This window comes from Trachinotus anak, unplaced genomic scaffold (genome assembly GCF_046630095.1).
Source record: "Trachinotus anak isolate AG129_WGS33_773 ecotype Australia unplaced genomic scaffold, CSIRO_AGI_Tana_v1 ptg000001l, whole genome shotgun sequence".
In the NCBI taxonomy this organism is placed as follows: Eukaryota; Metazoa; Chordata; class Actinopteri; order Carangiformes; family Carangidae; genus Trachinotus; species Trachinotus anak.
In genome coordinates, this window is record NW_027273852.1 from 21222626 (window position 1) to 21244809 (window position 22184).

The 22184-nt window shown below is 43.1% G+C and overlaps 1 protein-coding gene across 1 annotated transcript; it reads right to left on the reverse strand.

Moving 5' to 3' along the window:
* Nucleotides 1–672: 672 nt before the first annotated feature.
* ccdc80 (coiled-coil domain containing 80) lies at nt 673–17975 on the reverse strand. The gene is made up of 10 exons (XM_071484176.1): nt 16330–17975; nt 15907–16104; nt 14449–14978; nt 13558–13902; nt 11874–12030; nt 9019–9155; nt 6953–7104; nt 5419–5522; nt 2576–2659; nt 673–2032 (listed from the first exon to the last, which is right to left on the reverse strand). The coding sequence occupies exons 1-10, from the start codon at nt 17009–17011 to the stop codon at nt 1710–1712; spliced, it is 2712 nt and encodes a 903-aa protein (XP_071340277.1). The 5' UTR covers nt 17012–17975; the 3' UTR covers nt 673–1709.
* Nucleotides 17976–22184: the final 4209 nt, after the last annotated feature.

Here is a 22184-nt window from a genome sequence, read left to right on the forward strand (position 1 = left end):
TAAGTCTCTTAAGTACTTAAGTTACTTAATAGTAACAGTAGTGAATTTAAAGGTAAAGTAAGTAGCTGAGAATTGATTGTGAGTGAAAACTAATGGCAGAGGAGGATGAACCACGAAGAAGGAGGAAGAGAATTAAAGAGAATAAAGTTGGAGAACCACATTGTATTACAGCTATTAGTTTTATTCTCTTCTAATTCCCTGTTGCATCTTATTGTTCCAAATCATTATCCTGTTTATGTTTGGTGAATTATTACAATATAATAACCCAAAAGCAGCTATATCATTGCACAAAATTAAGAATTCTAGATGTCCTTTGCTTAATTTTATACATACAAGAGCTGAATGTAGCTTGTTTTATTGAAAAACCCTGGAGGAAAACAATGTATTTCAGCAGTCCTTAGCTTCACAACATGTGTTTATAATGTGTATGACCTAGTGAAGGGACCATGAGGTTGAGGAGATTCCTACTGTGGAGCGGGACACATTTTTAATATACCAATGTGTTGTAGCCATCATTTAATGGCCAGTTAAATATGTCAGAAAAGTATTTCCCCTCATCATCTCATTCAGCCACTAGGGGGAGATGTAGCTCTAAAGATTCTTGCAATGCACTTGCACTTTCTGCTTGTGGGTACTGATACTGTGTACAGCAAGCAAGTCAGAGGGCATCACTGGTAGTAAACAAATGTTTATTTTTCATATAGGACAACAGAGTATAAATAAGAACATTGTATAGCAACAGAAACTTTACAAAAGAGAAATAACATGACAGATTCTTTTCATAAAATTGTTGATAACTGCACCTCAAATGCAACAGATGTCCAATAAATACATATGTCTTATCTTAGCCCATTATCTACAAAAGAAAGGTCTTTGCTGATACTGTACGTGATTATGTAAATTTGACCTGGAATGCAAGGGAAGGAAACATAATGTAACAACGTGCAAAACACTCTGAAGTCAGTAATGCAAAAAAAAACAAAAACTAAAGTACACAACAGATCCCTGAACCTCCAGGCTCATCTACACATTTACTGACTAACCGGCTCTGATTAATGGGGCTATTTGTAAGTTTTCTCTGCTGCCAAAAGAAGTTTCTTGCCAGGAGCAGGTGGTGGTGATTGTAGCTCAGCCATTGTTGTCTTATATTATAAGAGGTTATAATACGCCCTCTGAGCAGTGCTACGTCTTCACGATTGGAGGCTACAATGAGTCGCTATCGGACAGTGGCATGGCGGGCCAGGGCTAGCTGGTTAGCTTGCTAACTTCAGTGGAAGTTAACATTGGTGTTGCTTTCCACTTCAGGAGACAGCTTTTAAATAAAGGTGTGAGTAAAGGAATTAAGTTTGATGTTGAATTCATAATCTCTCTTCCAGACTGGTAAGTAAACAGCTGTTAAAGCTAAAAATGGCTATGTAGCAATAGGAAAACTTACAAATAGCTCCTTTAAAACCCCATTACTTGCAGCATTACTATGCTATATACTGTATATCAAAGAACTGTGACTGGTGAAAGCAACAGTTTTGAAGCTTCCACTAAGTGCTACAAAACATTCAAGGACCACTCCACTGTGACAACTGCCCGGTGGAGGATGGGTAGGAAAGATTAAAGAAGGCTATGGGTCATGATAGCGCCAAGCACCAGCTGCAAGGCGGAGGGAGAAGTTAATGCGTTCATCCTTGGTTGGCACACACACACCCACACACCAGTTAGTAACCGTATCCCTGGTGATAGCCGTCTTGGTAACCGTGTTCATATCCGTGTTGATGGTAGCCATAGCCGCCGTACTCGTCCTCGGGGCAGCGCATGCCCAGTGACTGCTGGATGGCCATTTCCTGTCTGCGTAGCTGCATAGAGTCTACCAGGTCGTAGATAATAGCCATGGACCACATGGGTGAAGGGTACCAGGACTTCACATTACCGTCCTTCCCTACCAGCAACATGGAGAAGTACTCAGGGCTGACCTGGAAGTAGTTCCTCATGTCCTTCACCAAGGTGGCTGACAGCCCTTCGCGCTCCACAGTAGCACTCCCTGGATGGAGTAGAGATTCAAGTTAGGGTTGACGTATTAAACAGGACTTTTATTTTTACAGCAGAGGCAAGTACAGCCATGTTTTCCTTTGCAGACTTGTTTGACATTTACTGTATCTCCTCACACTGAGCTCAAATGCCAAGAAGTAGACAACTTCAGACCAGCTGGCAGCAGCTGTGGTTTCTACAGTCTTGCACAAGCCTGGAGAGGTAGGACACAGAAACACTGGCCTGTCCAGGGGGGATTTCTGGATTGAGCAGGATTCTGGTTTTGCAAATGGAAGGATCTGGATCAAGGCTTTTGACTAGTAGTTTGAGGAAAGATGGTTGTTTTGAGTAAAAAACGATCCCATAGGTTGTCTGTGCAGCAGGTTATTATGATCCGCAGTTACATTTTGTTGCTAGGTGACATCTAGTGGTCATAGTAATTATGACAGGAGCAAAGGGAAAAGTGTGGTGACGTAGTATATAGCGCAAGTCCACGTCAGGAGGAGGTTGGGGTGGATGGAATATGCCTGATTGTTTTATCTTAGAAGGCTCTTACCATTGATAGGATAGAGTTCCAAGACTCCGCCCATATCTGGTGGCTCCGTGCCGACCAACTTCAGGATGGCAATGTGCCGCAGACCTATGTCACCATGGCAATGACAGACACACGAGAGAGAAGCAAATACCTTAGACAGATAAAAGCAAAAGTCAAACAAGAACATTGTGTGTGTAACATGCTGACCAACTGTTCTCTGTCTGCTTATCCAAACTGATTCCTCTGTGGTTTATTTTTGTTTATTATTGGAACCATCCTAAGCGTTGGCTTCTAGGTAAAGGGAGGAGATCGTGGTGGTCTGGAGGAGTCCTGCCAAAAAGCTTGTTTCCTCTGAAGCGAGGAAGCCCACATTAAACACAGGAGAATGCTGGCTTTACTTGGTGAGAGCCAAGTCCTGAATACCAGGATCAAACCTCTCAGGCCTTCAGCCCAGTCAGCAGGACAGGCCTTTGTCCGGGCCAGGGAGGGAGGGAACAGCACTGGGTGCCAACCGGGCCAAGAGCAACACATGAGAGGAAAATGGATGGATGGACCCTGCTGTGGCTTTGCTGATAAGCGAGACAACCCCCCCCGTCACTTGACTCATTCATATGGAAACAGTCTACAGACACACAGACTGATGTCAGAGTTAAACGGGTACCATTTTTCAATACAGCATATTTCACAGTATAAGCAATTTACTAAGAAATCATTTGTAAAGGCTTCACAGATTAAACCCCCTGTACGGTTTGTCAAGGTGTAAGAATACTTTAAATGGTTCCTCTTAAGTTAATTCATCAGATGACCCCTCCCACTGACTGTCTGACCTGACATGTATTCATTTGACAGATACTTTTGTGCAACTCAATGCACGAATGGAAGCAATCCACGCCACAGGAGGTCAAGTAGAAGTCTTTGAGAATACAGTCACGTCCTTCAACACCTAGCTCCACATTCCACCTGACATGAGTGCCACAAGGCTGCAGGTGCATGAGGTAAAATACTGTGTAAGAGCCTACCTATATGTTTTTCTTTTTTTATATTTTAATAACTTTTTTCTTGCCTTTGGCTGACTGACAAGTAATACATCAAGTATATAAAAACTTAATGATTACAGACTTGGCTACAATGAGGAAGTTAGGCATGTATTTGTCACAACTTTGCACCCCGAAAGTTTTCCTTATTCAAAGCTTATTACTGAGTATAGTATAAGTATCATTGATTAATGATTTATCAATAAATAAAACCACTAGTTAGCTTATTATAGTGGTACTGGTCAATTTATTCTTATTCAGAGTGACTTCAGAGTGCAGCAGTAGAATAAGTGGAAATAAATAAAGTCTGAAGTTGTCTAGTTGAATGTTTGACCATTTCTTCTTGAGCTGTTCTTCTTAAGAGTCGAATAGAAAGCAGTGCAAGAGCCAAAGTCATAAATGTGACAAATATATCTAACTTATGCATTATGAAAGAGGAGTATGAGGCAGGGAGATACGTCAGAAATCTTGAATTCATATAAACAAGACGGGAACATGAGGTTCAAGTCAGGAAGGAACTCCTGAAGACAGCATTTATTTGGTTTTACTGAGAAGTGAAGAGCCATTTAACGTTTACATGAATCTTACATAAGACCATCATACACGTCAGGTTGTTGAGATTTGCACAGTTTAGATAAATGTGTCTTATTTTGAGATATACAGTAATAGCACTTAAGTAACTGTGGAAAAGTTGAGGAACAGGCGGCTGAACAGGCCGTCGTCAGGGAAGGAAAAGAGCTCGTCAGCCCTGCAGAGACCAGAACAGCTCTTTGCCAGTTCTGTCATCTGGCAATCCCTCTGCACATCCCTCTCTGTGCACACACACACAAACACACATACACACAGGGTGCACACACACACACACGTGCACACACACACACACAGATGCTGATCATATCCGGAGGGTTTCAGTAAACAAAAACATTCCATGTAATCAGTTTGCTGATGTGATTGACATATTCATAAGTGGTCTGACTAAGACTTTGGCAGGCACTAAAGGACACATGTCTGGGTAAAGTTAAGGTCAGCGTGAAATATCAGGAATTTGGGTAAGCAGCCTAGAGAAAACATTATCAGACAGACTGAGAAGAGGCTAGATTTGGTTCAGAATTTACTGTCGTGGCTACACAGGTTCACATGTGTACTGCAATCATAATTCAAGACTTTTTCAGCGGGCTTAACATCCGTTCTGCCAGTCAGAATGAATGCAACAATGACTCACCCTATGGTTGCTTCATTAAAGATTTTTAAGTCTTTCCTTTCCTGTTTGTTTGTTTCTGGCTGCAGCAACAGGAAATTGTTGGACACACAGGAAGCTCAGCATGAGCCGACACAAAAAGGACAGAAGACAGCGACAGAAAATCCAGAGGGAATATTGCTCACAGCACTGACTAAATACAAACTCATCAGCGAAAAACTCTATCACTAGGTCAAATTTTAAGGCACTTTAAAGGATAAAGGAGAGAAATTACTCAAAAACATATGGGGGGGGGGGGGGGGGTCGACGTCAGGGCTGCTCCACACCAAACTCATTAAATGCAACAACCCTTTTCTTTGTGGCTTTGTGCAGTGGAGCACTGTTATGTTTGATGATTTCCTGAAAGCGTTGCTACAAAGCGGTAGTGGAGCGTTTAGCAGCTAAAGAGCCTGATTTTTCCCCCAGGAGCAGGTGGAGACCAAAAACAGAGCTAAAAAACAGAGAGTCAAACCGACTCAACATAAAAGCTAATGCTGTGTTTTGTTGTTCCTGTTATAAGAGTGACCCTGATAGTGATGGTTCACCTGCCACAGGTTAGCTTAAGTTCACCTGGTTGATTTCAGGGTACTCACCCAGGTTGCAGGCCTGGCTGGTTAGGGCGTAGAGCTGCTGCTGATAGGCCCACTCCTCATCGTTGGGGGCGGAGATGATGAACAGGCGACGTCTCCAGCGGAACCTGCAATCACAGAAAATTTTAGCTGGGATATAAGTGGCACTTTGGAACAGCAGTGAAAGCAGTGTACTGAGACAAGGAGTTTGTGCATACAGAGTAACATATTACCATACTATTACTGCCAGGAGGATCACAGTCCCAAATTATGGTCAAAAACCTGCCAGAGCTCAGCACTGTGATCTGGAGCTGGAATCCAGGTCTCCATGGTAACAAAAGACATCTCGGGAAAAATATGTGACTGCAATGATTCAGCCTTGAGAAACGGCAGGGGTTTGTGTTACTTTTAATATCTGTGGAACACACACAAACAGGCTGCCACAATCTGCCAAACGTTGCTTATAAACGCTATAAATTGTGGTCCAGCTGATTACTGAGCAGAGCAACAGATGTTTGACGGAAGCAAGAACAGGCTGTTGGGACCACCCAATAATTTGACGACCAATTACTCAGAAAAAAAACTGAACTAAGACAGTATCTACAATTCAAGGGCTTGCAGTTATTCAGTCCAACAGCTTTATTAAAATAAATATCAATAAAGCTGAGATATTCATATACAATCTGCCCTTTTAGGTGGTTGGGAGATGCATAAAGTCCCATATTTGACACTTTTCCTGTGATTTATTTGAAGTGTTATATAAGAAGGTATATTTCTGATTTTAAGAACCAAAAACCATCTCAGTGTAGTTTTACATCTCCTCTCTCAGGCTTCTCTCTGGAGCTCTAGTAACAAGAGGTCAGTCAGCCAATCAGAAGAGAGGCTCTGATCCTCTCTTCTGATTGGCTGACTGTTTTCTGAATGCTCAAATAAAAATATAGCAGATTTCAGGTAAACACTCAAACAAACCAAATCCTGCAAGTTTGGATGGTGGGTCCAGGTGGGCGGGGCTTGGGGTATGGCTGAGAGCAGTGACTGCTTTGTTGTGACATCACAAAGTTCCAGAAGTCCTGACGGCTGGTTTTAAGGCTCAGTGTCTGAATACAGGCTGTGTGCATTTCTCTGTGGACTGAGGCTTTGATACTTTCACAGTATTAATATAGAACCTAGACCTGCTTTATAATCAAAAACACATGGACATCTACCTTTATACAATATGGGACATTTAAAAGAACACTGTATGGCTTTAGTGATATTTTAGATGATAGTGTGCCTGCAGCTTTGTGGCAACACTTTCAGGAAATCATCAAACATAACAGTACTCCAGTGCACAAAGCCATAGAGCAATGGTTTGGTGTAGAGTAGCCCTGACCTCAACTCCACCCAGCATCTGCTGGATCAGCTGGAACACAGATTGCGAGCCAGGTCTCGTCACCCAATGGGAGCAAATCTCTACGGCCAGGTTTCAAAACCTTGCAGAAAAACCCTCCCAGAAGCAAAGGCCTATTCTAGCAGCATGTCCACCTAGTTTTGGCCACATAGTGTGTTTGAATGTTACCTGGAGAGGAAGTTCTCCAACGATCTGGGCTTGTCCTCTTTCTTACAGGCGACCCCGTCTCTCTTCTGCTGCTCCATCTCTCGGATGCGGGAGGAAAAGGTGTCGATGTAGTCAAACACAGCCTTCATGGCGATGGGAACCTCGTAGGATTGCTGACAAAAGAACATTGACAAGAACAAGTCAGGCTCTCCCGAAGGCTGATTAGAAATCTGGTGAAGCCGCAGAGTAAATAAATCAGTATGTCCCACTGCTTAAAACAATTGGGAACATGTTTACAATAAAGCAATGACGTGAAGTGTTTGAACATGTTTGTGGATGTGGTGTGACCTTTGCTACATCTCAAGCATCCTTTGTATTAATTCCTGGGAAGACACAACACAGCAGTGTCCAGTTTCACTTACAAGCTGCTCAGAAATCTCAGCATGAATGTCTAACACACGCAAGAAAATGTACCACAGCCACATACACACTCTCACACCCTTCTCAGGGTATGCCGAATGTGCTGCACAGCTCTTTCACACCTCTCTCTTCTGCGCTCCCTCTGCCCTTTTCTGTCTCGTACCCACACCCACATCCTCGTACACTCACAGACTTCCCTGTCTCTGCCTCCGTCAGCAGAGAGGTGAACACTGGCCCCTTTGATGAACCTGTCCTAAAACAGCCTTGTGATTTACCCTGGCATGCACACATACACACACACACAGGTGTTGGGCAAATGTCATGTTGTGTGAATTAAAACAGTGTTTCAGTGAAGGCAGCATGTTGGCAGTATGAGGACAGGTCAGTCACCTTCAAAGAGTACGAGACGATGAAAGTGTTGGGCTGATGTGTGGCGAACGTGTAAACATGAGACCATAAGACCAACAGCAGTGCTATGAATAAGCCTTAGTGGGAAAATATGATTCAAAGCAGGTTCAGATTGTTAAAATATCACGGCACATTTCACAACCTGTCTCAATTTAGAGGCTGGATCCTGGGGCCACTGAAGGCAGGTAGCTCAAAAAAAAAAAAGAAAAAATGAAAAACAAAAACCACAGTATCCAAATGGCTGACAAAATACAAACACCACAAAGACACTGGGGCAAATGTCACAACAGTGTTTACAGTACAAGTTGCCTCAGGTTGGATTAAAAAAAATATTCAAGTTTTCAAGTGAGAGTTCATGTCTAGATTCCTTCATTCTATAATTCTGAACTAGTCTAGTTCAAGGGCGATACAGTATTTACAGTATTTACCACATTTACTGTATTTACTGTATTTACATTATTTACTGTACCAGTGATTGATAACCACCCAAGTCCACACACTTGGTAAAGACTCTTTGAGGCTGCACAGTGAAGCTTTGAACTAAATGCTAATGTTAGCGTGCTAAGAAGGGATGTTCACCAACTATCATGTTAGCATGCTAACATGAGCTAAACACAAAGTACAGCTGATGGGGATGTCATCAGTCTTTCAGTTTTTGACATGATAAAGCTGTTTTTTATTATCTGGTGCCAAATAAAAACTTTATATTGTAGATGTGATTATAATAAGATATAGTACTAGATGTAATAGATGTAGTACTTAGTACTAACACCAAGGTCTCCCACAGCGCTAAAGCTTTAGTGATGTCCCTCACTTGGATAAATGCATCTGACAGATTAGTGAATGTAAATGTAAATGATTATATTTAAATATCCTCCCACAGATATATAAGCATTTGTAAGTATGTATGAGTATATATCTACTGTATCTACTGTCTTTTCTGATATGTTAATGTGAATGCTTGTCCATTACGTGTATTTATTATTATTATTTTTTAAACTTTTTAAAAAACTTTTCTTTTATTTATATTATGTGTTTGTCTACTATATTGCATTTTGTCATTATTTTTGATTATTAGACCTCTCACCACAGCACATATCAACAGTCAAAACATGAATATGAATATTTACATAATCATTGACTCAATAAAGTGCATTAAAAACAGAAAAATTGGATTATTAGACACCAAATTCAGGCAGAAGACGGAGAAGATAGATCCAGCCCCTACATTTGAGCAGCTATAGAGGGTGAGTCCCTACCTTGACTCTCATGTCGGTGTCAGTGAGGATCATGTAGAAGTCATCATGCGTCATGCTGAACTCCTTCCTCAGCTCTGTGATCAGATCCTGGTTCACCAGGTCCTCCTGACGAAGACCCTTCATGGGTTTGTCGTTCTCTAGGGTCAAGAAGATACAAGAGGTCAAAAGGAGACAGAGATCAGAGTCTGTGAGATTCTGGGTTTGTTTACTCAGAATTTTTGACCTTGACAGTAAAGTTTGTCGAGGAGAAAAGGTTCATAGTTTGCTGACATCTCAGCTTTTCCTTTGATATGAGTGGAAAATGTAACTCTGGCAGCATTTATTGTTCATGGGACTCTCAATTGTCAAAGCTGACAATTGAAAGCTCCTACACAATCTGTAAGAAAAGCAACTGTCAGACGTCTCCTGTGAAATGATGTGCAATTGTGACGACAAGTATTTTTTCCCATCAAATAAACCACAATAACACAAACACAGTGTGAGTGCTCTCAGACATTAGCAGTAAAATGCCTTTTCCACTGAGAAACTCAAAACAATGTTCCATTTAAAAACGTGTTTGAGGAGATGGTGAAGCAGAATGGAAACATGCAGAGTGAATCAGGGACAAGTCGACAAAGAGCAGCTTTTATTCACTGAGATCTGGCATGGTCAGATGACTTCGAAATTTACTGTAGCTGGCATTTATACAGGCCAGAGCGAAAGCCTTTAATCACCACTCCCTCCATGTGAACAACACACACACACACACACACACACAGACCACGGAGCTGTGTGTTTTGGTGGTTGTTTCACCCACTCCATGATGTGTAATGTGCATGAACAATCAAATCAGAAAAACCCCAGCAGCATTCTGGGAGACAGCAGACACACACTCAAGACTGCACACGCACAGAAATACACAACAAACACACTCAAGCATGTTCCTCATACGGCACATGAAGTCACACTAAAATGAGGGAGGGGCAACACTGAAAGAGCCACTTGTTTGTATACAGTACATGCTCACACACACACACACACACATTACACTGATACACACACACTGAACCTCTGGCTGGTCAGTGGAACAAAAGTGTAAGAATAGGTGGGGGCGGGCGACGTCACCTCAGCACTTTTTCCAGCATTCCTTCAGGATAAAACCTCATCGCCATGTGGAGCGACACACTCATAAAGTTTTTACAAAGTGGGTTTACAGGTCCCGACGTTAACACGCACTAACTGAAGCCTCAGGTTCGAGACGGCTATAAAATGGCTCAAACCACAAGGAGCTGCTGAGCACAAATGACACAGCACCTCTCATAAAAACAGCAGCGGTTAACTTCCCTTTTGAATACAGTTTATAAGAAAGGGGAGATTTTCAAACGCTGAAGTCATAATTGCATTGAGAGAGTGTGTGTATGTGTGAGTGGGGAGGTGTGTGTGGGTGTGATGATGTAACTGTCTCTGGCTTGCACATCAGCTCCTGATAAGAGGAGGCAGAGCTTACCCTCTCGTTTAGGAAGATGATGCATGAGGAAGGTATGTTTTCTGGCAGAGGTTCCCTCTCCTCCCCTGATATGTTATGATACAGACCCCTGTGCTTTAACAGCTGCTGGACTCTTCTGACTTCTTATAGGAACACACAAGCTCTCCCATCACTAAAATACAGTTTCACAGTGATGTAAAAGTAGTGTTTCTGAGAGGGTAAGATCATGGGAATCAGAAGTGTCACCTGCACAGATGAGTACACAATATGAGGCTTTGGCAGAGTCAGTGTACACTCTGAATGTTATAACAGCAGCAGAGATTGCTGCTAAAAGCCTCGAGTTTGACATCATGTGAGGAAGGTCAGACAAGGACAGGACAGCAGACGTGGCAGGAGACACCTCTCTTGGCCTCTGTCTTCGTATTGTGAGCACTCGCATAATAAAAGTTTCCCTGAACCTACTCTGAACAGCAATAGTTGTGAAAAAATGTCATGGAATAATGGAAATCATTTCCACTGAATTATTTATACTGGATGTTTTACAGTGTAGGGAGATTAAAGAATACCTGACAGTATTTAATGGTCCTTTACTGTATAAAGTGAGATTACTTTGCAAAGCGTAGCTTCTGTGGCCTGGCAACTTTGACAACACGTAACTTCTTTTCACAATCCTTGAAGTTGTACCATTAGCTGTTGACCTGAACTGAAACTCAAATCACTTACATTTAAAAGTGTAACCCTTGGGCTCTCTGTCAGTGTTGTTTGCTGGCATATTATTTTTTTGCTATATATATTTTTGCATATTACCCGCACGCAATGTACTTGGGATAGGTTGGGCCAAGAAGGATCCAGCCATGGAGCCTTTGCTGCCCAGGAAAAGAAGGCTGCATTTCTTGGCTGCATTTGAAGGAGCCTTTACAATGAGATAACCTAGTCGCACTGCTGTGACGCATCATCATCAAATGCAGCCTCTGAAGGATGTGACCCCTGGATTGGCACAGAGCTCATGTCTGTCAAATGTAGGAGCTCGTAAGTTTTTTCTAGAAATTATTTAAATGGGCAGTTTGTTTGTCTTCAATTGTCCAGGGACATGAAGACCAGTTGCGTGCTGCCTCTACCCTAACAGTCGCTATTCTTGTAACTGATCAATCAGCAGAGATCTGTCAATCACAAAGATCTGACATTGTGAAACTTTTTGAGTTTCAGCTCATGATACAAGACTTTTGCAGGCTGTTCACAAAACCAAACAACAGCTCCCGTCTTCACTGTAAGATCAAAATGTGACTGAGACTTATTCACAGTAGGAGCATGACTCAGCAGCCTGTTCATGAATACCTTCCACTGAGAGACAAATTAAACTGAGAGGAGTTAAACTGTGAGAGCTACTCACCCAGCTGGTAGTGGTCAATTTTCATGGTGGAGTTGGTCAGTGAGCCAAAGATGGTGATGATGGAGACTTTCCTGATGGCCATTTCACACACAGACTCCAGGTACTCATCCCTCTGCTGAACATACATACTGCTCTCCTCACTGGGGGACGTAATCAGCTGGAGGGAGGGAGGGAGGTTAGTGTGTCATGTATATGCAATGAAACGCACACACACACACACACACACACACACACACACACACACACACAAACACACACACACATATACACACTGTGTGCTGCAGAGGTGGTGTTTACATTAACCTGTAGGCGGAGGATGGGGCAAACTTTTGCAGGCTGCTCACAGCACTGCTCTGATAAGAATCTATACTGGCTGCAAAACAGAGACACACAGTCTGTTAGCACACGGATGTGCAGCCCTTCAGATGCCGAGGATGGCTGCTCCTTGTAGTCTGTGCCTATTCATATTACATGCTGTATTGTAGAAAATGAAAAGGCTGGAGCAAGTGAACGATTTGCTGCCTCAAAGCACAGGAGGAATTTTCTTATTTGTAAAAATTAATCAAAAATAGATTACTTCTCCAGATGTTAAAATATTTGGCTTTCAAAACTAACTTTCCAGGTCTGTGTTTTGGAAAACAAACTCCCTCTGATTGTAGCACTTCCTGTTAAATGATGCAGAATGGTGACTATATGTCCAGCTACACAAATCTGACAAGAAAAACTCAACACAAAGCAGTTCTATTTATATAACTGAGATATTTAATGGTTTTATCAGACAACTTATTTGCTTCTCTGGCTTAGTGCCTGTTATTGTGAAAAAATAATTGTGTGTGAATCACATGTAATTTGGTGAGGGAGTAATTTCTTTTAAAGCCCTGGTTACTTCTGATGTAGAAAAGTCAACAAAGTAAAAAAGTTTTCTTTAAAAGACATTTAAAGTTTGACATTTTGGGAAATATACTTATTTGTTTTCTTGCTGAGGGTCTGGCGACAAGCTTGATACCACTCTTATGTCTGCAACTAGCAGCCAGTTAGCTTAACTTAGCTTAAAGACTTGAAACAGTGAGGGAATAGCTAGCCTGGCTCCATTCAAAGGTACCAAAATCCACTTCTTAGTGTATTAGCAAGTCTCCTCTCATTTCTTTAATCCAGACAAAAACCGAAGAGCAAAAACAACGTGTTGTTGTTTTATGAAGGGTTATGTGCCGGACTGTTTCTAAGTCTGGCACAGTGACTTCCTGGAGTCTCCTCTGTTTGCCTGGCAGGAAGTGACTGTGTCTTGCAAACTAAAATGTCTTAATAATTGAGCTTTAGGTACTCATATGCACATTTTGTTCTCTGCAGACTGAGCCAGGTTGGCTGTTCCCTTATATACAACTTTTAGTGCTAAGCTAGGCTAACCAACTGCCGGCTACAGCCTTATATTGAACAGACAGATATGAGAGTAACATTTCTCCTCTAAATCTTGGCAAGAAAGCATGAAAGCTAAAATGATAAATGGAGAAAATCTTTAAAGGTGGTGCATGTGTGTACTGGGAGTTGGTCGATTTAAGTGGTTTAATAATGCTACTGTATCTGAGGACACATATATTTTCCCCTGGCTGGAGCCTGAAACAGGAGATTTGCCAGGCAACAGAGTAACTGAGCCTTTTATGAAGTGAGTGTTATGTCATGCTCTCACCAGCAGCCGCCTCCTGTTTTCAAAGTACTCCAGGAAGGAGGCCAGAGATCCCTTCGGAGGAGGCGATGGCTTCTTAGTGGGCTTTGGGTAGTCCTCTTTCTCAGGGTACTTTAACAGCTTCTTTCCATTTTTCTTTCCCCCAATCTTCCCCTCCTTCCCTGCCTTTCCTCTCCTCTCTGCCTTCTTGGCTGCCTTGTCATTCTTCTTCTTCTTCTTGTCGTGCTTATTGTGCTTGCCCTTGACCTTCTTTGTGGAACTGCTGTCAGTGAAGGTTTCTGTCTCTTCGGGATCACCTACCGTTGGCTTGCCGGGTTCATACTTGTCCTCGTATTCGTTAGTCAACACCTGCAAATATAATGATATGTTTCCAATTGATTTCTAATGCATGAGGACCCAAAAAAGCAATGTCTAAGTTCCAAAAATGTTATGACAGATAAAAAGGATTCAGTAGAATGACCTATTAAAGGTCACATATTGCATAAAGGTAGGTGTCAAAGCCTTTTTTCATTATAAAGCAGGTCTAGGTTTTCTATTAATACTGTGAAAGTATCAAAGCCTCAGTCCACAGAGAAATGCACACAGCCTGTATTCAGAAACTGAGCCTTAAAACCAGCCGTCAGGACTTCTGGAACTTTGTGATGTCACAACAAAGCAGTCACCACTCTAAATCATGGCTCAAGCCCCACCCATCTGGACTCACCACCAACCTTGCAGGATTTGGTTTCTGTGACTGTTTACCTGAAATCTGTCATATTTTTGTTTGATCACTCAGAAAACAGTTAGTCAATCTCAGAGAGCCTCTCCTCTGATTGGCTAGCAGCTATACATTACCTCAGTTTTAATTTACACTCAGTCCAAAAGACACAATGCAACAAACTGTCATCAAATCACCTTCTCTACTCCGTTCTTCTTCTTGGTGGGTTTGATCTTGGAGGGTTTGTGTGTGGCAGGTACCAGCTTGCGGCTGTGTGGGTCTCTGTTGTCCTTGTCGGTGCGGTTGTCTCCAGCTGGGGTGGTTTTAGCCGGGTACCTCTCCCTCTCTCTGCGGTTGTCATAATAAGGATCAGCAGTGGTTCTGGGAGCTGGGAGCCACAGGGCCGTGGTGTGGGCTCTGGTTGGTCTCTGGGTGGTTGTGGTGGTGGTAGTGGTGGGTCTTCTTGTGGTGGTGGTGGTGGTGGTTCTTCTGGTAGTGGTAGTGGTGGGTTTGGTGGTTGTTGTTGTAGCTTTGGTTGTTGTTGTTGTAGCTCTAGTTGTGGTGGTAGTAGTCGTGGGCCGTGTTGTAGTTGTGGTTGTGGTGGTGGTTGTAGTTGTTGTGGTTGGTCGTGTAGTTGTGGTAGTCGTGGTAGCTGTGGTTGTTGTTGTGTGTATGGGCTTCCTCAGGATCTTCTTCCCTGGTTTTCTTTCTACAGGCGTGTCAATTGCTGCACGCACACACACACACACACACACATACACACACACACACACACGCACACAGATCATAGGTAAAAGGTTTCAATATTGCATGATGAACAAAGCACTAAAAAAACTGCAGAAAAAAAGACATTTCTTTCCAGGAACCATTTCTCCTTAAATCTGGGTTATCCACAAAACACACTGGCATAGTTTTTCTTGTGAGTAAATAGCCCCTGAGAGTATTTTGTGGAAGATGCTGAGTAATGAGGAAACATTACTCTTTCTGTAAAGAGTCGTTGATGATGATAATTCTTAAAGGTCCCATACTGTATAAAGGAAGATATCCATCTCTTCTTTGATTATAAAGCAGGTCTAGGTTCTATGTTAATCCTGTGAAAGTATCAAAGCCTCAGTCCACAGAGAAATGCACACAGCCTGTATTCAGACACTGAGCCATAAAACCAGCTGTCAGGACTTCTGGAACTTTGTGATGTCACAACAAAGCAGTCACTGTTCTCAGCCACACCCCAAGCCCCGCCCACCTGGACCCACAATCCAACCTTGCAGGATTTCAATGTTTACCTGAAATCTGCTATATTTTTATTTGATTAAGCAGAAAACCTGATTGGCTCACTGACCTGTTGTTGCTAGAGTTCAAGGAAGAAGCTAGAAAGAGGAGACGTAAAACTACACTGAGATGGTTTTCACGACTTAAAACCACAACTATATCTTCTTATGGATATCAACACTTCAGATAGGAAACGTGTAAAATATGGGACCTTTAATGTGATATTTTATTGTAAAAACCACAAACAAAATTACATGTCCCTCCATTACACTTGGCTGACAATTTAAGTAGACACAAGCAGCGTCTTAAGTGGCATAACTCAGCAACTCAGTGTCACTTGTGGCTCCCCCTCCTGAGACAATTATGAAAACACAACCCCCTCTCACCTGTCAGCGTGCCCTCCTCCACCTGACCCTCCACACCTGCTCCTTTACACTTCTGGACGAAGCCTTTCTGCCGAAGCTTCTCCAGTTTCCTCATGGGTGACTGGTCGATCACCTCGTACATGGCCTCCAGCCTCACAGGGTAGGGGTACCTCTCCTCCACCTGCAGGGTCTTCTTCAGCAGCACCATCCCAAACTTACCTGAGGGTCACAACATCACTGATCAGGTTAGGTTATGAATAAAGTCAGGTACTTTGTCACATTTTACCTGATGGTGAGGTGTGTGCCACACCATGTAAGCTCAATGTCACCACAACAGAGAACATTCAGGCATGGTTCCTGGTTGCTTAATTTAATTAATTCACAAACTGCACAAACTACACATACACACACACTGCCATCACTTTCCTCAAACCCATTCCTCACCTTTCTCCAGTTTGAGGAAGCTCATGAGTCTGGGGATGAGTGCTGTGTCCAGCGGCTCCTCCATTACCTTCCCCTCTGTGGTGATCCTCCTCACCTTGCCCCCCATCTCTCCCTCCTGGTGAAACATGACAATCTGGTGGACGTGTCGCTCGGCGAGCTCGCAGTACACATCTGGTTTCAGGAGAGACATCATCAGCCGGTAGTAGCCGTCTGAATCGTGAGGCGCAGAGATCACCAGAACCCGGTTCTTCCCTGCGAAACTGGCCAGCAGGTTCGGTGACCCGGCGCTGCTGGGCATCCTTGCGACCCTGGCTCTCGCCCCTGGTGCGCCCTCATCCTGCTGCATGTCCGGCTGACTGGGCAAGCCAACCTGTCCGGCCACCCCTCTCCTTGGCACCAGAACTTGAACCCCTGCCCTCTTGCCCTGCGCAGTCCCCGTCCTGGCGGCGACTGGAACACCCTCATCAGCCTGAACTTCTTCCTCCTTCCTGGGACTGTGCACCGAGATTGCCGAACCGAACCCCGGGCGCAAACGTCCGACGAGGCGCTCCTTGTCCGATGCGCCGGCCCGGGCGCGTACGCGTCGGTGCAACTGCAGCCGCTTAAAGTGAGTCTGTTGGTCGGCTTCGCCTGTCCAGGTCAGCAGATATATGAGAGCTACACTGAAAACAAAAGCCCTCATTCTGGCGAGGTGTCAGATAAAGTAAGCTAAACACTCACTGAGGGAAAGATAAAGATCCAGTGGTGTGGACCCGTGATCCTGGCGCGTCTCTAGCGCATTTGAGGTTGTTAATCAATTAATTCCAGATGAAGGCATACAGCGTGCAGGAGCGGCACACAACAGGCTGGTCTGACAGGGATCTTTTTTTTCAGAGCATGCCTTCTGCTGCTGGGGAAATCCACTTCACTGCCTGTTCTTTATTTCACAGACACGGAGAAGAAGAAAATAAGTTTGTGGTTACATCCAGAACTTCATCTCGAAAACACTTCCGTCTTCAGGTATAATCCCGGGAGATCAGGAGTAGAGATCATCTCTGATACACAAGCATCCAAAAACTTTGTAGTGATTCCTCAACCTCCGGAGAAAATGAATGAAGTCTGCCGAAAAGTTTTGGACCACGTCACATCTCCAAAACACACCCAAACTCAAGCGTTTTCACTCTAATAACTTATTAACTCCTCCAATTAATCCTCGGGCAATGTTTTTATCTACCCCTCCTTACACTGAGGGGCGATCTTCTGGGAGCAGGAAGCCGTAACCTTTCGACTAAACGCAGGAGATTTGAGTCTGAAACCTGCGCTGGGTCTGAGCAGGAAAACGCGGCTGTGCCTCTTCTTCCCAGGTTCTCCTTGGCAAAACTGAGCTTTTGGAGGCTTTCCCAGAAATGTCCACACAAACCTCAGCCTCCGGACTCTTGGCGACGCAATGGCAGGACCTGCCCCGGGACTGTCCGGTTGCCAGTTCAGTCTGCAAACACCCCCTTTCACTAGAAAATGCCTTTGTACCAAAACTCTGTCCGCGCACAGGAGTGGTTTTAGGTTTCACTGAAGCATAACATGTGAAGTGTCTGAATAAAAGTACATTTAAAGAATGTTAAACACTTTGCCCCCCTGCTGGCCGCAATACCGGGAAGAGAAATGACCATAATCAGACTCAATGTCAAGTTCCTCCTTTAAAGTCAATAGAGAAACGCCCCCAAACCCCATCCCTATCCACCATGATATCCTCCAAATGGACCACATTTTCCCATCTACCTCCAGAGGGCTGCTTCTTATTTTGGCTTGCCCAAACTGTGCAGAAGCAGCCGAGTTAGAGGGGAAACAGTGCTGGTGTATACTTAAACCCAGAGGCTGACCATCCATTTTCTGTCCCTCCAACTGTTTATAGTGAGAAAAAGCATGTTTATTGCCAAAATAACATAATTGCAATGACTGTCTATGCTCTTTTATGATGGCTCTTTTTAGCCCAAATCAGACTCTTTCCATTTCTTCTAAGAAAGTTTCCCAGTTTGGCTTGTAATTAAGGCCTAAGTAAAGAAAAGTAAACCACTTGGTCTGAGCCATATCCACTCTCACTGCAAAGGCACAACACTGAGCAGATTCAGCTGCTACCACAGCACAATGTATAGCTACCAATTCATATAAAAGGGAATACAGTACAAAATACATTATGCAACGCAATAATCACATATAAAATTATTCATACATTATATTTCAAGTTTTGTCTTTGTTTATCTCCCGAAACGTGATGTGCTTCACATGATGTTTGTCAGTGGTGAGATGCAGATGGATTTAAAACAGCTGGAATTAATATACATTCCTGGCCAGACTTTGGTAAATGGTTGCTAATTAAAACAATGCTAAAACAATTAAAGGTCCCATACTTCACACACTTTAACTGTGTTTTATTTGAAGTGTTGATATTCATAAGAAGATATATTTGTGGTTTTTAAGAACCAAAAACCATCTCAGTGTAATTTTACATCTCCTCTCTGTAGCTCTAGTAACAACAGGTCAAGAGAGGCTCAGATCCTCTCTTCTGATTGGCTGACTGTTTTCTGAGTGATCAAATAAAAATATAGCAGATTTCAGGTAAACAATCAGAAACCAAATCCTGCAAGGTTGAATGGTGGGTCCAGGTGGGTGGGGCTTGGCGCATGGTTATGGGCGATGACTGTTTTACTGTGACATCACAAAGTTCCAGAAGTCCTGACGGCTGGTTTTAAGGCTCAGTTTCTGAATACAGGCTGTGTGCATTTCTCTGTGGACTGAGGCTTTGATACTTTCACAGTATTAATATAGAACCTAGACCTGCTTTATAATCAGAAAACACATGGACATCTACCTTTATACAATATGGGACCATTAAAAGTCTCTAAATGTCTCTAAAGTTCAAGTTTAGCTTCAAAACCTCCAAAAGGAACAAGAGGATGTCAACTGTTTATTAACATAATCACACTGGGACTCAGGCTGTGAGCTACAGGCTACTGGGATATGTCTAGAAAACAATACACACTGCTCACTTTACATGCAGGTTCCCTAGACAGGGAAACTACTACTGAATAGATATTTGTTGGATGATGAAAGCAGTGGAAGGGCCTCAAGCATCCTGTGTTCCTCCTGATGTCAGCAGATAAGAACAGCTGCAGGACAGGGAGCGATCGCTCATGTGATTTGGGTCAAAAGTGAGCAAGAAGACAGTGGTTGTGCTCCTGTTTGGATGGGCTGAACTTGCCTGGATGGGCTCACTCTGTCACTGGTACCTCACTGTGCTGACAGGATTACACAGAGCACTGATTGCCCTGTGATTACACTCCATGTATGCATAATTATTGTAGTCCTCTGCCCACTACACAGACCGTTCACTCTGAATGAGCCAGGACTGCCAGCCGTGGATGCTGCCATGTATTTTACATCAGTCTGGATGGTTCTTTACAGCATCATATCAGCATTCATCCACATTCAGCTACACATCCATCAGGCACGAGAGGAGCAGATGCGAAAGGTTTAAGATGTAGTTAAAACATATGGTTCATGAGGTGTTCACATGTGCAACTGATGCTGAGGCGCTCACCTCAGCATCCAGCATCCAGTAGATCTAATGATCATGATAAACGCTCCTCCATCTTCTGAAGTTTACAACATGCACTAGGTCACTCAGAAGGTCACAGAGCGTGCTGGCTGTGGCACACGCTGTGCAAATTCATGGTGGGTTTTGAGTACCTGTTAACACTGGAAAACCAACAAAACCAAAGTGTATTTTGGTGGACACTCTTGTCCTGCAATGCACAAAGGAAATGACGGAGCAACTTAACAGCTGGAAAAAATTAAAAGAAACTGCAAACAGTGGTGAGACAGCACCAGGAGGATCTTGGAAAATAAGCAACACAGGATTAACTCTTTGTCTCTTTGTTAAGTTTTACTAAAATGTAGTTTGATTGAAGCTCATATCTAATACTAAATACTATATGGTATTCGGCCAGAAAAACATCAGTACACTTTATTTTAGAAAAAAAAACATTTCAGCAACATTTTCCTGCCCTAACTTCATCCTGTTAAAACTCCTCACAAAGTCTGACATCCTCACACAAAGTCTGCAGCCATCTGCGTCTCACATGTTGTGTTCAAAGGCTTTTCATGGGGAGTGTAACATGTCTGAAACTTCGCTGACATCTTGAGTCTGTACTGAGATTTTGTGATAATTCTCAAATATCCCATAAAGCAGTGAGTGGTGTGTGGATGACTGGCAGGCTGCTACATCACTGATTTTAAGATGGTCAGTGTTTAGTACATGTGGAGGCCACGTATTTCAACCTCAAATGTCATAAACTTGACATTGTAACAGAAACATCTGAAGGGCAGGAGAGCTGTTTCTGTATTTCACTTCAACCTGCTCCTCAGCTGATATCCTGACATTTTCAACATCAGCTCTGCTCTGCTGTTTGAAAACACTGTCTCACTCTGCCGTGACATCCTGACCCCAATGAATTTCTGTTGACGCAGCATGTTCAGTCTAGGGCAGCATTCATAAACACAATGACCTTTGACCTTGCCCCTTGACCTCTGAACTCTCCTTCTGTTTTATCAGAAGGAGAGTTCAGACAGGTCTGTGAGAGGGAACCCTTGTCACATGTTACACACATTCACATTGATGTGACGCATGCATGCAGACAGACCAACTACACTACATTTTCATAGAAGGATATTTCATTGACACAGTACAGAACAGATGCAGAGGTACAAGACAGATATAATTCAGGTGTGTTATTCTAACATAAGATACTGTACATGTAACATTTAAAGGTCCCATATTTATCTCTGTACTCCATTAAAACATTGGACTTTAAAGGTCCTGTATTTTACGCTTTTCCTGTGTTTTATTTTTTGTATTTATATCCATAAGGAGATATATTTGTGGCTTTAAGAACCAAAAACTGTCTCAGTGTAGTTTTACAAGAGAGGCTCTGAGCCTCTCTTCTGATTGGCTGACAGTTTTCTGAGTGATCTAATAAAAATACAGCAGATTTCAGGTAAACACTCAGAGAAACAAAATCCTGCAAGGTTGGATGGTGGGTTCAGGTGGGCGGGCCTTGGAGCATGGCTGAGAGCAGTGACTGCTTTGTTGTGACATCACAAAGTTCCAGAAGTCCTGACGGCTGGTTTTAAGGCTCAGTTTCTGAATACAGGCTGTGTGCATTTCTCTGTGGACTGAGGCTTTGATACTTTCACAGTATTAATATAGAACCTAGACCTGCTTTATAATCACAAACACATGGACATCTACCTTTATACAATATGGGACCTTTAAACTGCTGATTACAGAGATCAGGAAATGTCCTTTAATTGCTATCTGCTGTCGTCCTCCCAGCATGCTTCAGGAGCAGATTCCTTGACCACATCCACCCACAAACTTTTCAGCTTGGAAGAAGTTGAAACAGAGGACCTGCTTAGAAATAGAAGGGCAGTGCTTACATGTGACCAAAATAAACTAATGATTCTCATATGTGATGTTTTAGTGGAGCTCAGCATGCCTGGAACATAGAAACTATTTGACTAAGTGGATTATACAGGTCAGATACCAACTTCAGAGCTGATCAGAGGTGGATAGTCCTGGTCTTTTGTCTCACTTGCAGCCTTCCTCCATTGTTCTTTTTAGGGCTGCTTCCTCTATTTTACAACTGTTTTTTCCCCCACTTCAGCAGAACCTGACTTCACATGTAAAAACACTGAGTGGCTTTGAAAGTATGTGAGCGTGCAAGCATATTATGGGTGTATATGTACTTGTGTGTGTGTGTGTGTGTGTGTGTGTGTGTTGCTGGCTCCTGGGTGTGGAGCCTAATCCCAACCACAAGTGT

Excerpts from the sequence above, each read along its gene's own strand:
- ccdc80 (XM_071484176.1), bottom strand. The coding sequence starts at position 17,011 with ATGAGGGCTTTTGTTTTCAGTGTAGCTCTCATATATCTGCTGACCTGG. Across the intron at positions 14,979-15,906 it reads GGAGGAGGGCACGCTGACAG|CAATTGACACGCCTGTAGAA; the intron begins GTGAGAGGGGGT and ends GTGTGCGTGCAG. Across the intron at positions 5,523-6,952 it reads TTGGAGAACTTCCTCTCCAG|GTTCCGCTGGAGACGTCGCC; the intron begins GTAACATTCAAA and ends CTGTGATTGCAG.